Consider the following 23,888-nt stretch of genomic DNA (forward strand, 5'->3'; position numbering starts at 1 on the left):
GAGCCTGAAGTCAGGTAGGTTGATTCCTCCAGTTCCATTCTTCTTTCTCAAGATAGCTTTGGCTATTCGAGGTTTTTTTGTATTTCCATACAAATTGTGAAATTATTTGTTCTAGCTCTGTGAAGAATACCGTTGGTAGCTTGATAGGGATTGCATTGAATCTATAAATTGCTTTGGGTAATATACTCATTTTCACTATATTGATTCTTCTGATCCATGAACATGGTATATTTCTCCATCTATTAGTGTCCTCTTTGATTTTTTTCACCAGTGTTTTATAGTTTTCTATATATAGGTCTTTAGTTCCTTTAGGTAGATATATTCCTAAGTATTTTATTCTTTCCATTGCAATGGTGAATGGAATTGTTTCCTTAATTTCTCTTTCTGTTTTCTCATTATTAGTGTATAGGAATGCAAGGGATTTCTGTGTGTTGATTTTATATCCTGCAACTTTACTATAGTCATTGATTAGTTCTAGTAATTTTCTGGTGGAGTCCTTAGGGTTTACTATGTAGAGGATCATGTCATCTGCAAATAGTTAGAGTTTTACTTCTTCTTTTCCAATTTGGATTCCTTTTATTTCTTTTTCTGCTCTGATTGCTGTGGCCAAAACTTCCAAAACTATGTTGAATAGTAATGGTGAAAGTGGGCACCCTTGTCTTGTTCCTGACTTTAGAGGAAATGCTTTCAATTTTTCACCATTGAGGATAATGTTTGCTGTGGGTTTGTCATATATAGCTTTTATTATGTTGAGGTATGTTCCTTCTATTCCTGCTTTCTGGAGGGTTTTTTATCATAAATGGATGTTGAATTTTGTCAAAGGCTTTCTCTGCATCTATTGAGATAATCATATGGTTTTTATTTTTCAATTTGTTAATGTGGTATATTACATTGATTGATTTGTGGATATTGAAGAATCCTTGCATCCCTGGGATAAAGCCCACTTGATCATGGTGTATGATCTTTTTAATGTGTTGTTGGATTCTGATTGCTAGAATTTTGTTAAGGATTTTTGCATCTATGTTCATCAGTGATATTGGCCTGTAGTTTTCTTTTTTTGTGGGATCTTTGTCAGGTTTTGGTATTAGGGTGATGGTGGCCTCATAGAATGAGTTTGGAAGTTTACCTTCCTCTGCAATTTTCTGGAAGAGTTTGAGCAGAATAGGTGTTAGCTCTTCTCTAAATTTTTGGTAGAATTCAGCTGTGAAGCCGTCTGGATCTGGGCTTTTGTTTGCTGGAAGATTTTTGATTACAGTTTCAATTTCCATGCTTGTGATGGGTCTGTTAAGATTTTCTATTTCTTCCTGGTCCAGTTTTGGAAAGTTGTACTTTTCTAAGAATTTGTCCATTTCTTCCATGTTGTCCATTTTATTGGCATATAATTGTTGATAGTAGTCTCTTATGATCCTTTGTATTTCTGTGTTGTCTGTTGATCTCTCCATTTTCATTTCTAATTTTATTGATTTGATTTTTCTCCCTTTGTTTCTTGATGAGTCTGGCTAATGGTTTGTCAATTTTATTTATCCTTTCAAAGAACCAGCTTTTGGCTTTGTTGATTTTTGCTATGGTCTCTTTTGTTTCTTTTGCATTTATTTCTGCTCTAATTTTTAAGATTTCTTTCCTTCTACTAATCCTGGGGTTCTTCATTTCTTCCTTTTCTAGTTGCTTTAGGTGTAGAGTTAGGTTATTTATTTGACTTTTTTCTTGTTTCTTGAGGTATGCCTGTATTGCTATGAACTTTCCCCTTAGGACTGCTTTTACAGTGTCCCACAGGTTTTGGGTTGTTGTGTTTTCATTTTCATTTGTTTCTATGCAAATTTTGATTTCTTTTTTGATTTCTTCTGGGATTTGTTGGTTATTCAGCAGCGTGTTGTTCAGCCTCCATATGTTGGAATTTTTAATAGTTTTTCTCCTGTAATTGAGATCTAATCTTACTGCATTATGGTCAGAAAAGATGCTTGGAATGATTTCTATTTTTTTGAATTTACCAAGGCTAGATTTATGGTCCAGGATGTGATCTATCCTGGAGAAGGTTCCATGTACGCTTGAGAAAAAGGTGAAATTCATTGTTTTGGGATGAAATGTCCTATAGATATCAATTAGGTCTAACTGGTCTATTGTATCATTTAAAGTTTGTGTTTCCTTGTTAATTTTCTGTTTAGTTGATCTATCCATAGGTGTGAGTGGGGTATTAAAGTCTCCCACTATTATTGTGTTATTGTTAATTTCTCCTTTCATACTTGTTAGCATTTGTCTTACATATTGCGGTGCTCCCGTGTTGGGTGCATATATATTTATAATTGTTATATCTTCTTCTTGGATTGATCCTTTGATCATTATGTAGTGACCGTCTTTGTCTCTTTTCACAGCCTTTGTTTTAAAATCTATTTTGTCTGATATGAGTATTGCTACTCCTGCTTTCTTTTGGTCCCTATTTGCATGGAAAATCTTTTTCCAGCCCTTCACTTTCAGTCTGTATGTGTCCCCTGTTTTGAGGTGGGTCTCTTGTAGACAACATATGTAGGGGTCTTGTTTTTGTATCCATTTAGCCAGTCTTTGTCTTTTGGTTGGGGTATTCAACCCATTTATGTTTAAGGTAATTACTGATAAGTATGATCCCATTGCCATTTACTTTATTGTTTTGGGTTCGAATTTATACACCATTTTTGTGTTTCCTGTCCAGAGAATATCCTTTAGTATTTGTTGGAGAGCTGGTTTGGTGGTGTAGAATTCTCTCAGCTTTTGCTTGTCTGAAAAGCTTTTGATTTCTCCTTCATACTTGAATGAGATCCTTGCTGGGTACAATAATCTCATTTTAAGTATGTCTTGCCATTCCCTCCTGGCTTGAAGAGTTCCTATTGAAAGATCAGCTGTTATCCTTATGGGAATTCCCTTGTGTGTTATTTGTTGTTTTTCCCTTGCTGCTTTTAATATTTGTTCTTTGTGTTTGATCTTTGTTAACTTGATTAATATGTGTCTTGGGGTGTTTTGCCTTGGGTTTATCCTGTTTGGGACTCTCTGGGTTTCTTGGACTTGGGTGATTATTTCCTCCCCCATTTTAGGGAAGTTTTCAACTATTATCTCCTCAAGTATTTTCTCATGGTCTTTCTTTTTGTCTTCTTCTTCTGGGACCCCTATGATTCGAATGTTGTAGTGTTTAATATTGTCCTGGAGGTCTCTGAGATTGTCCTCATTTCTTTTAATTCATTTTTCTTTTTTCCTCTCTGATTCATTTATTTCTACCATTCTATCTTCTAATTCACTAATCCTATCTTCTGCCTCTGTTATTCTATTATTTGTTGCCTCCAGAGTGTTTTTCATTTCATTTATTGCATTATTCATTATATATTGACTCTTTTTTATTTCTTCTAGGTCCTTGTTAAACCTTTCTTGCATCTTCTCAATCCTGTCTCCAGGCTATTTATCTGTGATTCCATTTTGATTTCAAGATTTTGGATCAATTTCACTATCATTATTCGGAATTCTTTATCAGGTAGAGTCCCTATCTCTTCCTCTTTTGTTTGTTTTGGTGGGCATTTATCCTGTTCCTTTATCTGCTGGGTATTCCTCTGTCTCTTCATCTTGTTTAAATTGCTGATTTTGGGGTGTCCTTTCTGTATTCTGGCAGTTTGTGGAGTTCTGTTTATTGTGGCTTTTCCTCGCTGTGTGTGGGTTTGTACAGGTGGCTTGTCAAGGTTTCCTGGTTAGGAAAGCTTGTGTTGGTGTTCTGGTGGGTGGAGCTGTATTTCTTCTCTCTGGAGTGCAATGAAGTGTCCAGTAATGAGTTATGAGATGTCTATGGTTTTGGGGTGACTTTCGGCAGCCTGTATCTTGGAGCTCAGGGCTGTGTTCCTTTGTTGCTGGAGAATTTGCTTGGTATGTCTTGCCCTGGAACTTGTTGGCCCTTGTGTGGTGCTTGGTTTCAGTGTAGGTATGGAGGCGTTTGATGAGCTCCTGTCAATTAATGTTCCTTGGAGTCAGGAGTTCCCTGGAGTCAGGGTTTGAACTTAAGCCTCCTGCTTCCAGTTATTGGTCTTATTTTTACAGTAGTTTCAAAACTTCTTCTTCTATACAGCACCATTGATAAAACATCTACGTTAAAGATGAAAAGTTTCTCTACCGTGAGGGTCACCCAGAGAGGTTCACAGTGTTACATGGAGAAGAGAAGAGGGAGGAGGGAGTTAGAGGTGACCCGAATGAGATGAGGTGGAATCAATAGTGGAGAGAATGGGCTAGCCAGTAATCACTTCCTTATGTGCACTCCACAACTGGACCGCTCAGAGATGTTCACGGAGTTATACAGAGAAGAGAAGGAGGAGGAAGGAGACAGAGGTGGCCAGAAGGATAAAAGGGGGCAATGAAAAGGAGGGAGACAGATCCAGCCAGTAATCAGTTCCCTAAGTGTTCTCCACCATCTGGAACACACAGAAATTCACAGAGTTGGGTAGAGTAGAGAGGGGTTAGGGAGGAGACACTGGTGACCTGGTGGAGAAAAAGGAGAGTCCAAAGAGAGAGAGAGCAGTCAAGCCAGTAATCTCGCTCCCTAGTGAAAAATGGGTACTGAAGATTGGGTTCTTAAAGGTACAGAATTGGTAACAAATACATAAAAGCAAAAATTAAAAATCTAGAGTAGAGTTTGGAATTTCAAAAATACGATGTTAAAGAAAAGAAGGAAAAGAAAGAGAGAAAAAATGAACAAACAAAAACAAACAAGGTCATGAAAATTATAAAGAAAATATAGGTACAAAATTGATAACTAATACTAAAAAGCAAAAGTTAAAAATCTAGAGTAGAGTTTGGAATTTCAAAAATACAATGTTAAAAAAAAAAGAAGAAAAAGAGAGAAAAAAAAACAAAGTCGCAAAAATTTTAAAGAAAATACAGGTACAAAATTGATATCAAATACCAAAAAGCATAAATTAAAAATCTAGAGTAGAGTTTGGAATTTCAGATATACAATGTTATATAAAAGAAGAAGAGCAAGAAACAGAGAAGAAAAAAAAAGTCACAGAAATTATAAAAAAAACTATAGGTACAAAATTGATAACAAATACCAAAAAGCTAAAATTAAAAATCTAGAGTAGAGTTTGGAATTTCAAAAATACAATGTTAAAGAAAAGAAGGGAAAAAAAAGGTCAAAAAATTATAAAAAATATATATACGAAGTTTGCTGAAGAAAAAAAATAGGGTTTTTTTTTTTTTTTTTTGCAAAGTAATAGGTTATAAAAGTGAAAATTAAAGCAATAACAGAGGACTTAAAATTTTTTTTTAATTAAAAAAAAAGAAGAAAGAAAGAAAGAATGATCGTAAAAGTAGTAAAAATATATCTAGGACTTTCTCTGGTTTTGTTGTGAGTATTGTGTATTCAGTTCATTTTTGGCTAGTTCCTTGGTCCGACTTATATTTCTCAAGATCCATAGGCCCCTTCCTATGTAGTTGGTAGTAACCACAGGGTTTTAATCTATTGTCTGTAGCTTCCAAGGCGGTTCCCTCTGTTATAGCTTCTTCTGATTGTTGGTCTCTTCAGTGTCTGGTTTCTGCCCTGACACAAAGGGGATGGTGGAGGACACTTTTTTTTTTTTTTTTTGGCTCACTTGTTCAGTCGCGCTGTAGGGAGGGAGGGAGGGATGCTGCAAACAAGTAACACTGGCGTGTGCTCGCAGTGCCTCAGCCACACTGGGTCTGCCCCCGCTCACGGCGCGTGTAGCCTCCCTGCCCACACCGCTCAGGCTCTAGGTTGCTCTGCCGGGAACCATCCGTGGCTGGCCCTGGGCTGCCTGCACCTCCCAGGTCCAAGCCACTCAGGTTCAGGCACTCGGGTAGTCCTCAGAGGCGCAGACTCTATTGGCCCTGCGTTTTGTGCCCTTCCCAGGTCCCAGCAGCTCAGGTGATGAGGTGTTTGGCGAGCGCAATTGCTGCGACTTATTGCCTCCCCACCGCTCCGTTATCTAGGTGTACAACCGGTGCACCTTCTCAGGCAGATGTTGACCGTCCAGACCCCCAAGAAGTTTTAGTTAGCAAAGAAGCCTGCTTACAGTTTTATAGATAATGTCTCTCTGGGGCTGCAGTTGCCCCCTTCCGGCTCTGGCTGCCTGTCACCGGAGGGGGAAGGTCTGCAGCCGGCTATCTCTGTTCAGTCCTTTGTTCCGTGCGCGGGCCTGGCGGTGTCTTAGGTTAGTGCTGGCTTTTCGCGTGGTAGATATTCCACAGTCTGGTTTGCTAGCCCAAATTATTTCACTCAGATAGCGCTCAGGGTATTCAGGCCAGGTCCTTACTCTCAGCGATGCAGCCCACGCCGCGCCTCCCTGCCCAGCCCCCGCTTGCTAATGGCGTGTGCAGGCATCTGTGCTGCTTCTCCGCTGGGGGAGTTACCGTAGGGCTCGCAATCTGCGGGTTTTAATTGTTTATTTATTTTTTCTCCCTGTTATGTTGCTCTCTGTGCTTCCAAAGCTCGGCACAGATTTGGCAGTGAGAAGGTTTCCTGGTGTTTGGAAACTTCTCTCTTTTTAAGACTCCCTTCCCGGGACGGAACTCCATCCCTCCCTCTTTTGTCTCTTTTTTTGTCTTTTATATCTTTTCCTACCTCCTTTCGAAGACTTGGGTTGTTTTTCTGGGTGCCTGATGTCCTCTGCCGGCATTCAGAAGTTGTTTTGTCTCCACTGTGTTTTTATCACAGGATTTTGAATACAGTTCCCTATGCTATACAGTAGGACCTTGTTATTTATCCATTCTATATGTACCGGTTTGCATCCGTTAATCCCAAACTCTCACTCCATCCATCCCCAGCTCCATTCCCCCTTGGCAACCACAAGTCTATTCTATGACTGTGAGTCTGTTTCAAAGATAAATTCGTTTGAGTCATGTTTCAGGTTCTACATATAAGTGATATCATCTGGTATTTTGTCTTTCTCTTTCTTAGTTCATTCACTTAGTATGATAATCTCCAGGTCCATCCATGGACTGCAAATGGCATCATTTCATTCTTTTTCATGACTGAGTAATATTCCATTGTGTATATGCACCACATCTTCTTTATCCATTCGTCTGTTGATGGACATTTAGGTTGCTTCCATGTCTTGGTTATTGTGCATAATGCTACTTCATGAACATGGGGTGCATCAATTTTTTGAATTATAGTTTTTTCCAGATATGTGCACTGGAGTGGGATTGCTGGATCACATGATAATTTTATTTTTTAGTTTTCTGAGGAAACTCCATACTGTTCTTCATAGTGGCTACACCAACTTACATTTCCACCAACAGTGTAGGAGGGTTCACTTTTCTCCACACCTTCCTCAGCATTTGTTACTTGCAGACTCCTTAATGAATGACGGCCATTCTGACTGGCACAAGGCAATACCCCTGTAGTTGACCTGACTGTGGCTTTGACTTGGGCAGGCCTGATGGGGTGGGGCAGGTACCCTGAACCTGGGAAGCTTGGAGGCTTCAGGGAGCCTGGCAGGAAGATACTTCTGCTTCACCATGCCCAGCGAAGGGCAACTTGCTAAGACTGACTCATTCTGCCCATCTCTATAAGAGTTTTTGGATGCCAGTGAGTAAGGAGATGGACCCTGAAAAAGCAGTGCACTGACCCTATTGCCTCTGCTTGCATGCTTCTCAGAACGGGGAGCTCACTGCTCCCCCACAGCAGCTCATTTCCCCTCTAGGGACGTGATTCTACAGATGTCTCCAGAACCATGTAGTACAAGCTCTCATTCTCCCAATGAGAAAATGAAGTCCCAGAGTTGTCAAGGTCACCCCTGGTACCCAGTAATGGAGGCAGGACAAGAACCCAGGCTTGATGCCCAAAGCCCTGGACCCTTCTACCTCTTTGCTATAGAGTCTCAGACAAGGGAGGGAGCCCTGATAGCTGAGAGGTCAAGGAAGGCCTCTCAGAGGAGGTGACATTCAGTGGTCCTTGAAGAAGGGCACTGGGATGTGGCTTGATGTCCACATTCTTTTTGCCTGCCCAGAAAGCCTGTGCCTTTCCCGCTGTATCGCACACTGAGCGCAGCAAACATGAGGAATAAAAGTTTGTTGAATGAATGAATAAATGGGCAGAAAGGCCACTCCCAGGAGGTAAATGGGTGTGGGTCCCTTCACAGCCAAGGGCATCTGGCGGAGACCCTGTGCAGGAAGGGATGAAACACCACCTGGCTCACGTTTGGCGTCCACCACTCATTCTTGGGCAGGACCCAAACCTCTTCATGCCACGAAAGGTTGTTTTTTCTCTGCGGTTGGCTCAGACTCCACAGTATTTTCCTCCCACGTGTTTTATAAACCGGGCTGGATGGGAAGACTGGTCACGACACACAAACTTGCATGTGGCTGAAGCCCCAGGCCAGCTGTCCCCTCCTCCTGCCCCAGCAAGGCCAGGGCCACCCCTGGGGCCACCAGGACCTTCAGGGAGCTGGGGCGTCTACTGGAAAATGAGGATCTTCAGGTCACCAAGTCTGAGCAGTTCCTGAACAAAGGCTTTTCTGGAAAACACACTCCCTCTGGACCTTACATAGTTTTGGCTTTTATTCTTTTGCAAAGATTTCTATTTCCTCCCTTTATAAATTATTTACATGCTCGTGATGAAAAACCCCAGAACATACAGGAAAGTGAAAAACAGACATCTTTCTTTTTAAAAAATCTTTTTATTGAAGTATAGTTGATTTACAATATTGTGTTAGTTTCTGGTATATAGCAAAATGATACATATGGGGTGTGTGTGTGTGTATGTGTGTGTATATATATATACACACACACATATATATACACACACATATATACATATATATTCATATATGCTTGCTAAGTCACTTCAGTCATGTCCAACTCTTTGCGACCCTATGAACTGCAGCCCTCCAGGCTCCTCTGTCCATGAGATTCTCCAGGCAAGAATACTGGAATGGGTTGCCACGCCCTGCTCCAGGAAATCTTCCTGACCCAGGGGTCAAACCCACATCTGTTACATCTCCTGCACTGGCAGACGGGTTCCTTATCACTAGCACCACCTGGGAAGCCCTTGCAGGATCATGCTGCTGCTGCTGCTGCTAAGTCACTTCAGTCGTGTCCAACTCTGTGCGACCCCATACGGCAGCCCACGAGGCTCCCCCGTCACTGGGATTCTCCAGGCAAGAACACTGGAGTGGGTTGCCATTTCCTTCTCCAACGCATGAAAGTGAAAAGTGAAAAGGAAGTCACTCAGTCATGTCCAACTCTCCACGACCCCATGGACCGCAGCCTACCAGGCTCCTCCGTCCATGGGATTTTTCCAGGCAAGAGTACTGGAGTGGGGTGCCATTGCCTTCTCTGTTGTAGGATCATATGGTAGCTCTATTCTTCATGTTTTGAGGAACCTCCATACTGTCATCCATAGTGGCTACACCAACTTACATTCCCACCAACAGTGGAGAAAGGTTCTCTTTCCTCCACACCCACATTTTTATAATAGTCATTCCAACGGGTGTGAGGTGATACCTCAATGTAGCTTTGATTTGTATTCCTCTAATGATTAGTGACAGTGAGCATCTTTTCACATGCTTGTCGGCCATCTGTATGTCCTCTTTGGAGAGATGTATATTTAAGGTCCTCTGTCCATTTTTTGATTGGGTTGTTGGGGTTTTTTGGTTGTTGAGTTGTGTGAGCTGTTTGTACATTTTGGAAATTCAGCCCTTGTGGGTTGAATCGTTTTGCAAATATCTTCTTCTAGAAGAACATCTGTCTAATCACGCAAAGGCAGCTGCTCTTATAGTTTCCGTGCGTGTCCCCAGCACACCTTTGCAGGGGCTGGGAGTGTGAGGCTTGGGTTTTTGAACATGTTCACAGTCAGGCCTTAGCACACAGCCCTGTTTTCTGCACAGGATGAGGGCAGTTGTGGGATGACTTAGAAAAAGCAAAACAAACAGGGGGCTTAGGTACCATGATTCCAGGACCGGGGTTCAGTGTTGCGCTCTGGCACTAAGTGGCTGTGTGTCCTGGGAGAATGTCAGCTGTCTCCGCCCTCTGTGTCCACTTCTGTAACACGAAGGGGTCTGATGAAAGAGTGTCCAGGAGCCCTTCCCACCCTAGTATTCCAGAATCCTGTCAGGCTAACCCAGGATTCTGGAATTATCCTGGAGCAGAGGGAAGAAGGAAGAACATGCTGGGTACAGGAACCCAGCTTTCCAATAAGATGGCCCCTCGGGTTCTGTTCTCACTGGCCCCAGACCTGTGAGCACATCCCAGGGCCTGGTCACCTCTGGCCTGGACAGACCCCTTACAGGTCACTCCAGCAGGAGACGGGCCGGGCCGTGGCTCTGCCTGAACACCGGCGTTTACTTGCTGTGTGACTTTCGGCATCTCCTCACCTCTCTGAGCCTCAGTTTCCCCCTGTGTCATGAGGACCTGGGGGTAAGTTGAACATTTTCTTTTTAAGTAGAACTCCTTTCTCCAAAAAAATTGTTTGCAGAAACCTAACATAGAGCAGAGAGGAAGGAAACCCTGACACATACAGCTCCTTTAAAGTGTGTTAACCATTGTCCTAAGCACTTTATGTTCATGACCCTGTCTCTCCTGACTGCAACCCTGCAGAGTGGGTGCTGTTAGCTCTCCATTTGACAGATGGAGACGCTGAGGCCCTGAGGGGGTTGGTTATCCACAGCTAGTAAGTGTTGGAGTTGGGATTCTGAGGTGGTTGGATCTCAGTAGTGAAAATCCAGGCCCCTGACTTTCCAACCCACTGGGGACATCCCCCGGCACCCAGCCCATGCTCTTCCCGCCCCCCGCCTCCCAACACACACACACTGAGGTTTGCCCTCTGCAGCTCCTCTCAAGGTCTAAACCACAAGTGATTGATGAGATTGAGACATTGAGGTTTCCTGTCCCCCCAAAACCCACATCACTGATGCTGAGCAGGGCCTGGGAGGCCCACAGGGGCCTGCTTGGCATCATCACCAACAGGTCCCAAGACCCAGGGCCCATGGGCTACCAGTTTCCAGCCTGTGCTGATCTCCTAGCCATGCTCACGCGGCCAGCAGAGCCCTGGTTTGAATTGTCCACCTACAGCCACCTGCACAGACCTTCTTCCCTTGAAGAATGAAGTCACAGTGCCCCCTTCAGACCAGGGGCAGCCAGGCCTGAAAGCCCATATGATCCCTCAACTATTCACAGGGGGTGCCTTGCATCAGGAACTTTAAGGAGGGGGATGATGCCTTCCCAGGCAAGAAAAATGCCTTGGCATTTGGACTCAGGTAGACCTGGGTTTGAATCCTGGCTCTGCCTATGGCTAGCTGTGTGATCCTGAACCATCTCAGGTTACTTAGCTAAGTCTCTGCCTTCCTGTTTGGTATATGGGAATATACCATATATTTATATTCCCATATACATACCATATATGGGAATATACCATATATGGGTATATACCCATATACCATGTATGGTATATACCATGTATGGTATATGGGTATATGGGAATATACATCAACCACACGGTGCAGTCTTTAGGATGTAGCAGGCAGAGCACACAATAAGTTCTTCCACTTCCCTTTGCCTCTACTCTGAAGATGTGTCTGCTGGGGAGGAAGAGAAAAGTAAGGATCACCCTGCCTTCTATCTGTCAGTGAACAATCATTTATTGAGCACCAAGTAGGAGTCAGAGGAAGGAAGACACAACACAAGCATTTCTGATAGACCTGCACTAAACAACATGGTGGAGAAGGAGGAGGGGGAGAGGAGGGAAGAGAACGCCGCTGCTCAAAGGTGTTCAACTGAGAAAAAGAGCCGCGAAAAAGAGACTGGAGTGCGGGGCTTGAGGCATGTGCTTGGTCGCGTCTGACTCTGCGACCCCATGGACTAGTTAACCCCCAGGCTCCTCTGTCTATGGGGATTCTCCAGGCAAGAATACAGGAGTGGGTAGCCATTCTCTTCTCCCGGGGATCTTCCTGACCCAGGGATTGAACCTAGGCCTCCTACATTAGCAGGTAAATTCTTTATCTGAGCCACCAGGGAAGCTTGGCAATGGGAGACAGGTACTAACAAATTTATTGCAAGGAATTGGCTTACATGATTGTAAGGCTGACCAGGCAAGCCCAGAATCCATCAGTAAGGTGATCAGGAGAGGCGACCTGAACTCTCAGGCATGGCCTGTCCACAAGTGGAACTTCTTCTGGGAAACCCTGCTTCTGCTCTTAGGACCTGTCAACTGATTAAGCCAGGCCCACCTAGATACTCAGGATGATTTCCTTTACTTAACATCTGATAAGGGATTTCAATAACACCTTCAAAATGCCTTTACAGCAACATCTGGATCCATATTAGATTGAATAATGGGGGGGGGGGGCTGTAGTCTAGACACGTCGACACATAAAACTAATCATCACAGGGCACTTTGGGAGGCTCCATGGAAGGGTTGGTAACTGAGCAGGTCTCAACTTCAAAAGGTAGAAAGTGGAGAAGGGGATTCAGGCATCGGGGGCAGCCCTGGAAAACGCAGAGGGGATGGGAAGGTAAGAAAGAGCCTTGGGAAGCGGATGTGGATCATCATGACTGGAGTCCCATGGAAATACATTAATACAAAGGGATAGAAATCGAGGAATGGTTTAATAAATAACAATAAACCAACACAATGCATTCTCTTAAAGGCATCCTTATGATGCTATAGAACAGCATGGAAAATTTTTCTTGGTCTGATGGTCTATGTAAAACCACAGGAGACGAAAGGCTGGTTGAAGGTGTATGAAAAGAGTTGTTTGGGTATAGAATTCTGGGAGATTTTAGCATTTTTAAATGCTCTACTGTGGTCATATTACCTTTTTTTTAAAAGGGGAGAGGTTTATTTTTTTAAGGGGAAAGATTGGTGTTAGGCTATCAGCTAGAATTGCTCATTCATCCATTAAAACAACAAAGCTCAATGTCTGGGAAAGAAACAGAATAAGCTAATTCTAAGCAAGTGGAAACAGATAAGACCAGCAGGAGCCCCAGACTCTGTGAAGACAAGAGTCCGGGAGGCATGCCCTCTCATCGCTGCAGAAAGCAGGGTCAGTGTGGTGGGGAGCTCTGCTTCACCCAGCTCCCCCACTTCCCGCCACCCCACCCCACCTCCACATGTGTTTCCAAAACATTCCAGGCCCATAAAGCGTCCAAATGCCAGAAGGGCCCACATGCACGTCGGACTGAATGGATCTGATTCAGCTCTCTAGTTGTTCCTGGAACAGACGTTGAATTCCCAGAACCCCGTCCATCCCCCCACAGACAACTCTGGCCGTTTCTCAGGGAAAAGGAGAAAAAGCCCCTTGGAAACTGGGCTCAGGCCACTTCTCCCTGGTATCGAGGCTGTTACCGTGCGTGCGGCCCCACAGCCTTCCCTGCCCCGGTACTGACAGTGGTCTGCAGTTCACCTCGGTAACTGTCTATAAACAACATCCTTCCTGAGTGATTACGTGAAACAGATTTTAGAAGAAACCATTTATTCCAGGGAGATGTCCGGGAAAGGGCTCTGAGCTGGATTTGGGAGACCTTGCTTCTTTCTAGCTCTGGCCTCGACTCCAACCTGAGTGGTCTGAGAGATTTTACTTATTTATGGAGCAAAGGTTTTCCAAGAGACTGAGATGTGCGAAACACGGCGGTACAGGCGCGGCGGAGGGTGGGGAGATGAGCCAGGCAGGTGTTAATACCATAGGCCAGTTGCGCATGCGCACACAGGGCTGTCGCAGCGAGACCGGATGCAAAAGGCAAAAGTTGACAGGCCCAGCCCTTGGACAGAGGAGAGAACTGTGTGGTCTCACGGGCTCCCCTGGATTCGGTGGGCTGGTGATGTCCCAGCGACCTGCTCATCTCTCCGTGCAGCTGTGGAACTGTGTCTGTAAAGCATCGCTGGGGCTGTGCCACGAGGGGGCTCTTGCAGTAGACGGCCCCCCCACCCGGGTGCCTCCCTGGGTGGTTCCCGTTCTGAACACATTTACCACGTGCTTTGTGCGGTTGACACGGATAGCCTTGTCTGCTCCTCACAGCCAGCATCTGACAGTTGAGAAAAGCGAGGCACCATGAGGTTAAAGAGCAATCCGATGGAGGGGGACCAAATTCCAGGTCTGCCTCCGGAGCGGGTAAGCCTGAGCCTGACCACCGGGCTGGGCCTCTTGTTTGTGACCTGGGTTTTCAGCTGGACGCCTGGGGCTGTGTTTCCCTCTTTCTGTCATTCTACACACAAGCTCTGACATCATCTCCATCACCTGTACAACTACTTTTCTTTTTCGGATTTCACTTTTTCTTTTCTTTTCTGGCCACACTCTCCAGCATGTGGGATCTTAGTTCCCCAACCAGGAATCAAACCCGTGCCCCCTGCGTTGGGAGCAGGGAGTCTTTACCATCCGACCATCAGGGAAATCCCACAACTATTTCTTTAATAGCGACTCACTTCTGAACTGTTAACTGTGTATCACCAACTTAAATGGAAAATGAGTATCATTTGTCACCAAAAATGCCCTGTTGAAATAAATACAATGGACTATAAGCAAGCCTGTTAAAGTCTGGTTAGATTTGGGTGTCCAGCCCAGGCCTGCTGGTTTTGTTGAAAGGGGAGTTACAAACCACCAGAGGGATGCTGAAGACACACAGCCCCAACCTGACACTTTTCTCCAGGGTTAACCTGGAGTCAGTGTGGTTACTAACCACACTGAGAGGAGTGGGTCAATGATTGGGGGTTATCTACCATCCAATCCACAACCCTCACTTTGGGAACTATCTCCCAGCTTCAATACACACCCATGAAACACTAGGCACAGTTGATTACTCAGTCAGGGTTCCATAAGGCAAACCCTGGCCCTGGTGAAAGTGATGGTGTGTGTCCTGGGGCGACCACAGCCTCACAGCCCTTTGGACGTGGATTCTTGGGGAACCAAAATAGACTCTCTCTGGCACTGAAACAGAAATGAAGAATTTCTCTGGTGGTCCAGTGGTTAAGACTCCATGCTTCCAATTCAGGGGCTTGCAGGTTCAATTCCTGATCAGGGAACTAAGACCCCACAGGCTGCGGGTGGTGCAGCCAAAAAAAAAGTGGAAATGACTCTCAGCAGCACCAAGAGCCAGTGTTTATGTGATTTGACAGAAGGAAATACTTTTAAAGTTAAGTCTTCTTGGATCAAATTCCGAGGGCGATAGAGAACAAGTGAATCAGGATGTTGGATGTTTTTTCTAAAACATCTGTTTGAAAAACAAGGGAAAATCCCTACTGTAGAGTCACACCCTGTCACCCCCACGCAGACACGAGGATCAAAGTCTGGGGGGAGCATGGGTCCATCCCTCCCACCCCCAGCTGTGTCAATGAGAAAACTGAGGTCCAGGGAGGGCTAAGGGACTCCCTCAAATAGCACCCAGAGGGTCGCACACCGACCATTGCCACCCGCTGTGTACCCAGGTGCCCACCACAGCCAGCTCCCCACCCCCCAGGCCCTCAGATGCATCCGTGACATCTGAGTCTGTAATCCCCAGACGTATCAGTTCGGGTCCAGTAGGAGATTGAGAGGCAACAATCAAGCTGCCTAATATGCAGAGGAGTTTAAAGAGGGTCTACTTTCAGAGTGTAGACAGCATGTGGGGGTAACCTCTGCAGACGACCCTTTCCTCCCAACCCGAGGCCTGAACCACGAGAAGAGACGGCAGTTGTCAGAATCACTGGAGTTGGAAAGGCCCCAGTGGGAGCTCTGCACCGGGGCTGGGCCCAGGCAGTCCCTGGAGGTCCTCAAGGGAGGAAGCTAGGAGCCAGATCCCCTCCTCCTTCCCCTCCCTCCCGCAGCCTCCTGCTGCTGCCCTGGGGCCAATCCCCACAGAAGCCGGACTGCAGCCCCTCCTGGTGTGGTCCCCGCATCCTGGGGCAGGGCCAGGGAGAAGCAGGAACGATGATGCTCCCACACACGGCGCATCCGAAGCAGATGCAGGGAAATTAGAGTTGTCCCAGATTTCCCCCTGGTCCTCAAACTGCCTGTTCTCTGGACACGGGAGACAGAAAAGCCCCCCACTTTGTTTTGAACAGGGGAGCAATGTTGACAGACAGTAACAAATAATTAGGATCCCGATGGGCTGACTCTGCCAGATCTGGGACGCCTAACCAAGCAGACCCGTACCAGAGGGCATGGGGGGGGGCGCGGATGTGGGGGGGGGTGGGGGGACATCACTCCCCCAGGGTGACAGAGCTGGGAGGCCCTGGTTACCTGGGTGGCTGTCACTGTCTCGATGGAAATGGTGACCTTGGCAAGCAGGCTGATGGCCCTCGCCTGGACAGGGAACCCCACGGGGAAGGGAGCTCAGCTCTACCCTGCCCCACCAAGTCTCCAGCGCTGCGGGTCATGTCTGGCTTCTCCGTGAGACCATGAGCCCCTGGAGGACGGACACTGTGCCTGTCCCCACATCGTGTCCCAGCACCGGGTGTGTGATGGGTACTTAATAAATATTTAAGTGAAGGCCCCCGTTTCTCTCCCTAGGGGAGAATGCAGTCCCACCATCTAACCGTCTCCATCATTTCTCCTCCAGGGAGGCCCTCACTCACCTCCCCCTCTGAGTCCCAATGTTCTCGGCCTGGAGGAGACCAATGTTCCTATCCATCCATGAGGACACCGTGCCTACCACTGCCTCCTTCGGGTGAGTCAGAGGGGCTTCTTGATTTACTATTTCTGGGACAGGGGTGCGGGCACTCTGGGGAACACCTAGGAAAACGTGCCCCTCCTCTCTGGGACGATAATGGAAGCCCACTGGAAACAACAGGCAACGTTAAATCCTGAGTCAAAAGTCCTCAAGGGCTGGTATTCAAATCCCCCAGGGCCTGTCAGGGGCAGAAGGGAGAGGACTGTTCTGCTTTTGGGCTGGGTGTTGCAGGAGGAGGGACACACCGTACGGGGGGTCTCATGTGAACCACATGGTGTTGAGGGGGGATGTGAAAAAGGAGATGGAAACTCTGAAGGCAATGCAAGAAATCAGACAGAGGCTGAGCCAGGTCTCCATGGAGACAGGATGTCTCCAACACATGGCCGACATCTGAGGAAGGTCTGGACACTCTAAGGAGAGAATGTTGGGGGAATGGGTCTTGAGTGGAAGCAGAGGAAAGGGAGGGTCAGTCCTGAGGGGGCAGTGTCAGGGAGAGTGGGCAGTGGGGCCCAGCTGGAGCTCTCAGTCCTATGGCAGGTGTGGCCTGCTATGGAGATCACCAATGGTCGTCTCAGTAGAGGCCATGGAACATGGGCCCAATCACTCCCAATGAAGCCCTCCCCAGACCACCTTCTAACGACCCTGTGGCTTCTCGAAGCCAGGTGCCATCCTGTTGGGAAAGACTACCTTGCTGGAAAATTAACAAGTAACATCAGTTGGGACACTCTGATCTCTAGAGAGCCAGACCACAAGAGACAGCACTCCAAGTCTGAGGCTCTGGGGAAACAGGGCTTCTGTTCCTGCAGAAATGGGGCCAAAGGCTGGACCAAGGGGAGCATGCAGGGCAGGTCTTACCTTCAGAAGCTCCACAGAGAAGACTGCCAGTGTCCACGGGTCTGGACTTTAGGGCTTGTCTCTGTTCCGTGATGTCTGGGGCCTCACTTGGAAGATGCACAGGCTAGGGGACCAGAATCAGCCAGAGGCTTCACTGGGGCCACAGGATCCACGTCCAGGGCGGCAAGTCGGGGCCTCTTCATGGAGCCTCTCCATGTGGCTGCTTGAGCATCCTCACAACGTGGCAGCCAGCCTCTTCCTGAGCAAGAAACCCAAGAGGCCCAGAAGGAAGCTGCAAACCCGCTCACGCCTTAGTCTTGGAAGTCACACACTGGCACTGCCACCCTGGGTGGAAAACGAGTCACTCAGTCTGGCCACATTCACTGGAAGAGGAATTAGACTCCACCCTTTGCAAGGAGGTTTATCAAACAATTTGTGGACATATTAAAACCACCCTCCATGAGAAGAGTATTTCCAGTTCCATCACTTGCTCCTTGAAGCACTCAGGGACAAAGCCTTACTTTCTAAGCAGCCAGTGAAGACTGTCCTTTTTTTCTCTACTTCAGCCTCATCCCTTGCCACTTGCCAACATCTCGTCCACCCGCCAGAACCTGCCAGTGGCTTCCCCACTCTGGGCTCTGCTCAGGCTACTCCTTCTGCCTGATCTGCCCTCCCTCCCTCTCGGCCCCCGTTGGCACGCTCTTCATCCTCTGAGTCCCAGCTCCAGAGTCACCTCCGACCTCCCCTGCCTCCTCCCACCTGGGTCCCTTGACCCTCCTGCCACCCCGAGGCCTCATGTGCCTCGTTCCCACACTGGGTCTGAGGTGTCAGGAGCTCCAGCAGGGCAGGGATGTGTGGTGTCCCTTTCTGGGTCCCTACAGTCAAAGTGGAGCTCAACACAGAGAAGATGCTCAAGAAACATGTAAGGATAAATTGCGTCGATGAGTGAGTTCATCACAGGTCCCCAGTCTGGCCCCTCCAAGCCAGTCAGCTGCTCCAGGATGTATAGGGGCTTTTCCTGGGAAATCCCAGAAGCGATCAGCAGATTCTTTTCCATAATCTATTGCTCAGCTCCTCTCCTCCAAGCCTACCCAAAAATCAAACTGCCCAGGAAGAGTCCCTCCACCTCCACTTTTCCCACATCCACCCAAAAGAGCACTTGGAACACGTTCAGTTAGTCCTGCCCTCTGCATTATGCGTTTAGCTTTTCGGTATGTCTTTACACCTACTCTTTGATTTGAACCTTGCAATAGTCACGCAAGGCAAATCAACGAGAGAGTAATACTCTACTCCAAAGAAAACAAAGCGGAAGCTCAGACGTAATTTACCCAAGACCACACAGCTAGGATTGGAGCCCATGTCTGTCCAAGCCCCATGCCTCTTTGCTGAAGGCAGAAAGGAACTAGCCTTAGAGAAACACTTGCAGAAAGTGAACTGCCCTCTGGTCCGAGTCTCACCCCAGAATGAAAGAGAAGCCAGCGGGTTAATGGTAAAATCAGCAATGTGAGAATAAGAACTGAGACTTCCCTGGTGGTCCAGCTGTTAAGATTTTGTCTCCCAAAGCAGAGGGTATGGGTTCAGTCCCTGGTTGGGGAGCTAACATCCCACATGCCTCGGGGCCAAAAACCAAAACCTAAACCCGAAGCAATGTTGTAACAAATTCAATAAAGACTTTAAAAATGGTCCACATCAAAAAAAAATCTTAAAAAAAGACAAAGAACCAAGAGTAGTACTCGAGTTTGACACTGTTTATTTTAATAAGTTCACACACACACACACACACACACAAAGGTAATTATTCTTGTTTATTGAACAGAGTGCAGTGCTTGGGACTTTCTGTACTTTATCTCGGATCCTCACCACAATGCACAATGCCAAGAAGATTTTGTTATTCCTAGTTTACGAAGTAGACCATTATGGTCCAGAGAGGTTAGTTAACTTACTCAAGGTCATACAGCTAATGAATGAGTCAGGACTGAACCCAGAGGACTCTCTGACGCCAAAGCCCCCACGCTCCCTTTCCGTCAGGCAACCTCAGTTCATCATCAATGCTATGCTGATGGAAGGTAGAGAAGCTCGACAGCTACCCTCTGCCAGGAAGAGACAGGGCGTGGGCAGATGGGCTGTGGTCTCGGAGCCAGGCTGGAATCCCCCTGTCTGGCATGATACCACTTTTCTTTTCTAATTAATGGCTCACTCACAGCCAGGCCACAAGAAGCTGAAAGAGACCAGCGCCCTTAGGAGGAGTCCCTGTGATAAGGAAGGAATGTGCTGTGGGTCCTCCCACCATGGAAGCTTCCAGGAGGACCAGCATCTAAGACTCACGCTTGTTCATTGTTCATATGGGTGACGGATGCTGGCCAAGGAAACCTCCCAGCGGAGCCTGGAGGCCAAGAACACAAGCTCTCAGTTTAAGTGCAAGGAGCACAGGCAGCTTTCCAAGACCCCTGGGGACTCAGGTGCACCCAGACTGTCTATGAACACGGCACAGCAAGGGCCTGAGTTCCACCCCTGACTGGACGCACCCCCTCGCCCTCTGCAGCAGTTGCTACTCCTTCCTCCCGTCACCCCGAGGTGTAACTGCCTCTTTTCCACTTTCTTGCAGCGCTGAAATGTTCAACCTCACCTCCCAGGTCCTTGAACCTGCTCTCAACGGGACCCTGCCCGAGGGCAGCAGCTGCTTCCAGTCCGACTTGTGGAACTGGCTCAACACCATCCAGCCCCCCTTCCTCTGGATCCTCTTCCTGCTCGCCGCCCTGGAGAACACCTTTGTCCTCAGCGTCTTCTGCCTGCACAAGAGCAGCTGCACGGTGGCGGAGATCTACCTGGGCAACCTGGCCGTGGCAGACCTGATCTTGGCCTGCGGGCTGCCCTTCTGGGCCATCACCATTGCCAACAACTTCGACTGGCTCTTCGGGGAAGCCCTCTGCCGCGTGGTGAACACCATACTCTACATGAACCTCTACAGCAGCATCTACTTCCTCATGCTGGTGAGCATCGACCGCTACCTGGCCCTGGTGAAGACCATGTCCATGGGCCGGATGCGTGGGGTGCGCTGGGCCAAGCTCTACAGCCTGGTGATCTGGGGCTGCGCGCTGCTTCTGAGCTCGCCCATGCTGGCCTTCCGCACCATGCAGGAGTACAACGCCGAGGGCCACAACGTCACCGCCTGCGTCATCAATTACCCATCCCACAGCTGGGAGGTCTTCACCAACATCCTCCTGAACTCTGTGGGCTTCCTGCTGCCCCTGAGCGTCATCACCTTCTGCACCGTGCAGATCATGCAGGTGCTGCGTAACAACGAGATGCAGAAGTTCAAGGAGATCCAGACTGAGAGGAAGGCCACGCTGCTGGTCCTGGCCGTCCTGCTGCTGTTCGTGGTCTGCTGGCTGCCCTTCCAGATCAGCACCTTCCTGGACACGCTGCTGCGCCTCCACGTCCTCTCGGGCTGCTGGGACGAGTACGTGATCGACATCTTCACACAGATCGCGTCCTTTGTGGCTTACAGCAACAGCTGCCTCAACCCCCTGGTGTACGTGATCGTGGGCAAGCGCTTCCGCAAGAAGTCGCAGGAGGTGTACGCGCGGCTGTGCCGGCCAGGGGGCTGCGGGTCCGCGGAGCCCAGCCAGACGGAGAACTCCATGGGCACGCTGCGGACCTCCATCTCTGTGGAGCGCAACATTCACAAACTGCAGTAGCGGGTGGGGAGCAGCCAGCGAGCAGATGGCACCTGGGGCTACCGATGCGTGTGATGACGGATGGACGGCGGCTCTCGGGACGCGCCCCCAGGAGGAAGGAAGGCATCCCAGTTGTGACCTTGGGCAGTGAGTCGGTGTCTCCAGTAAATTCCTGCCCTGCCCGAGCTGCGGTGAACAGGGCTGCGAGGTTGGAAGGTGCACAGCCAAGGGCCCCAGAAATACGACAGTATTATCCTTCTTACTGGCTGCCACCCCTGAGCCAGTCTGTTGCTTCCCGAGGAGCAGAGGAGCCTTGGGACAGGGACAGGAGTGGCCGAACTCCCCTCCCACGTGGCGTGTCACTCTGCCGGAGCAGGACAGCTCAGATCTCCAGAAATGCCGCCCAGCTTTGGGGCAGCCGCTGAGAGGGCCTCACGCACTGGCTGACGTGTAGTCTTGGGTTTCTTGAATCCGCTCAGCTGGGACTTTGGAGGATGATTCCTCAGGTCAATGATAGTTAAACTCTGAGCGATCCACAGTGAGAGCCCAGAGACCAGGACTCTCGTTCCCCTTGCAGAAAGACAAGTGGTCTGTGCCAAAGACGAACCCAATAAGTACTTACCCAGCATTTGCTGTACACGCAGTGTGGACAGAAAAAAGAAAATAATCTGTCCTGAAGGAACTTGCAGACTTGCGATGATTCAGCAACCACCTCAAGGCCATTCTAAACGCGGTCAAGCTAGGCACTGTGGACAGGGCAGGGAGGAGGAGTCGGGCGCCCCAGCTCAGAGGATAACTGGCTGCACGTGGCCGCGTCCCCGCCTCGGTTTCCTCCCGGTAACAGGCACAGAAGTACTTTGACAAATGAAAGGTGCTATGTAAATATGAGGCATTATTATGCCCGCAGAACGGGAATAAATTTATTCTAAGGAGAAAGACAAGCTCAGCAAAAGGTCTGTAGAAGAGAATCGGTATTGAACCTAACGGTTGTGGAAAATACGCATTAGTGTCTGACACATAACTAAGTGCTCTGTATGTTAAGTTCCCTTCCACCACCTGCCCTTCCCATCAATTTGCACGCGTGCACGCGCGCATACACACACACATACACACACACACACGCACAAGCATTTTCAGGAAAGGTCACCCCTTCCATGGAGGCGGGAGAACACCCTCCCTATACCACCTCCACCGGATCATTTACCTGAAGAAGCAACTGCAGAGGCCGCGGCCCTGCCTCCTGCGGGCGGGACCACGTGGCGAAGGGCGTGGTGGGCAGCGATGGGAGAGGTGGAGGGCGGGTACCAGGTGTCTGGCTGGAGGAAAATGGACCAGCATCCTTGGCCCTTAATGGACAGGCGCCTGGCCCCAAGCCCCAGGTCCTCCAGGGGGAATTCCTTTCTTCTTTTTCTACACGTTTTATAGTCTGCCTCCTGAGGCTGGCCCTCTGGGAGAACAGATGCTGACATCAAGCTCTGAGAGTCAAGACAGGGATGGGTGCTCAGGAGCTTCTGGTAATGTAGGCAGCGCCCTGGAAGCACTCACCGGATCAGTAGATGGGTGATTCGTTACCGGGCTCTTATCTTCCCCAGGGCCAGCAGGATTGGGATGGCAAAGAGCCCATAAATCCTGACCAGTCCAGCTCTGGACTTTAAAAGAAAAGATTTACTCCCTATCCCAGACTTTGTTTTCTGCCATGCAAGCCCCTCTGCCCAAATAAACATATGCACTCATAGCTGGAGAAAGAAAACAGGTGAAATAAGAAATACAAACCATTTCATATTAGAATGAAGTGAAATCATGTGTGGGCATATGTTGGTAAAGAATCTGCCTGCCATGCAGGAGACTCCGATTCCATTCCCGGAGAAGGGATAGGCTACCCACTCCAGTATTCTTGGGCTTCCCTTGTGGCTCAGGTGATAAAGCATCTGCCCACAATACGGGAGACCTGGGTTCAATCCCTGGGTTGGGAAGATCCCCTGGAGAAGGGAAAGGCTACCCACTCCAGTATTCTGGCCTGGAGAATTCCATGGACTGTTCAGTCCATGGGGTCGCAAAGAGTCAGTCATAACTGAGCAACTTTTACTCACAAACCATATGAATAATGAGAGTGGAGTTTCACAAAAGGAAGCTAGGCTGGGCTTTGGGGTGTGAGGAACTCATTCATCAGCGGGTGTGTATGGTCTGAGGGTCTCCTGCCAGCAGAGTCCTGGGCTCCTAATGGCCATTTAGGGTCCACCCATGGGCAGAGGAGTAATTTGTCTATGGGAGGGGAGCTGCCCTGTGGGTTGTGTTGATACTGTGATAAAGAACATCTGTCCTGTGAAAGACCCAAAGGGCTATCACATTATAAAGAGGGATTATTTCACAAATGAGGAGAAATGGGTGAATAGTGTAAATGTGCCTTTTCTGTCCAAAATAATAAAGGGATGAGGCATTTTTGTGTAGTTCTTTCATTTGTTACAACTCCCAAAACTCTGAATCTTGTCACAGACACTGCCATAGGCAGTTAGAAGTCTTGGGTGCACGGGTTCCATTTATTTCCACTCAACCTACTTAAAGGCTCTGTGCTATAAATTAGTGGTGTCCAAACCATTGTAATTGCATATCCATATAAGTAAAAAAATTTTGATGATTTTTACCCAATATGTACACTTATTAACAGGTATTAAAATGTACACTCTTAAACATACCCAAGTAGAAATTTAAGAAATTTTGAGTGCTTGAATATTTTCTCCCATCCCACAATGGTGACTCAATAAGTTCCCATCAGGT

General features: G+C 47.8%; 1 protein-coding gene across 2 annotated transcripts in view; it reads left to right on the top strand.

Moving 5' to 3' along the window:
• Positions 1-23,552, top strand: part of BDKRB2 (bradykinin receptor B2) — a 42,958-nt gene extending 19,406 nt beyond the window's left edge. Inside the window, exons 3-4 of one of the 2 annotated variants that reach the window (XM_059879135.1) lie at positions 16,492-16,599; positions 20,042-23,552. In XM_059879135.1, the coding sequence (XP_059735118.1) occupies positions 16,526-16,599; positions 20,042-21,134 (1,167 nt within the window). In that variant the 5' untranslated portion in view covers positions 16,492-16,525 and the 3' untranslated portion in view covers positions 21,135-23,552. The remainder of the gene's footprint in view (positions 1-16,491; positions 16,600-20,041) is intronic. The other variant, NM_001192126.1, reaches the window with a different exon arrangement.
• The last annotated feature ends 336 nt before the right edge of the window (positions 23,553-23,888 follow it).

Source organism: Bos taurus, chromosome 21, assembly GCF_002263795.3.
Source record: "Bos taurus isolate L1 Dominette 01449 registration number 42190680 breed Hereford chromosome 21, ARS-UCD2.0, whole genome shotgun sequence".
NCBI lineage: Eukaryota > Metazoa > Chordata > Mammalia > Artiodactyla > Bovidae > Bos > Bos taurus.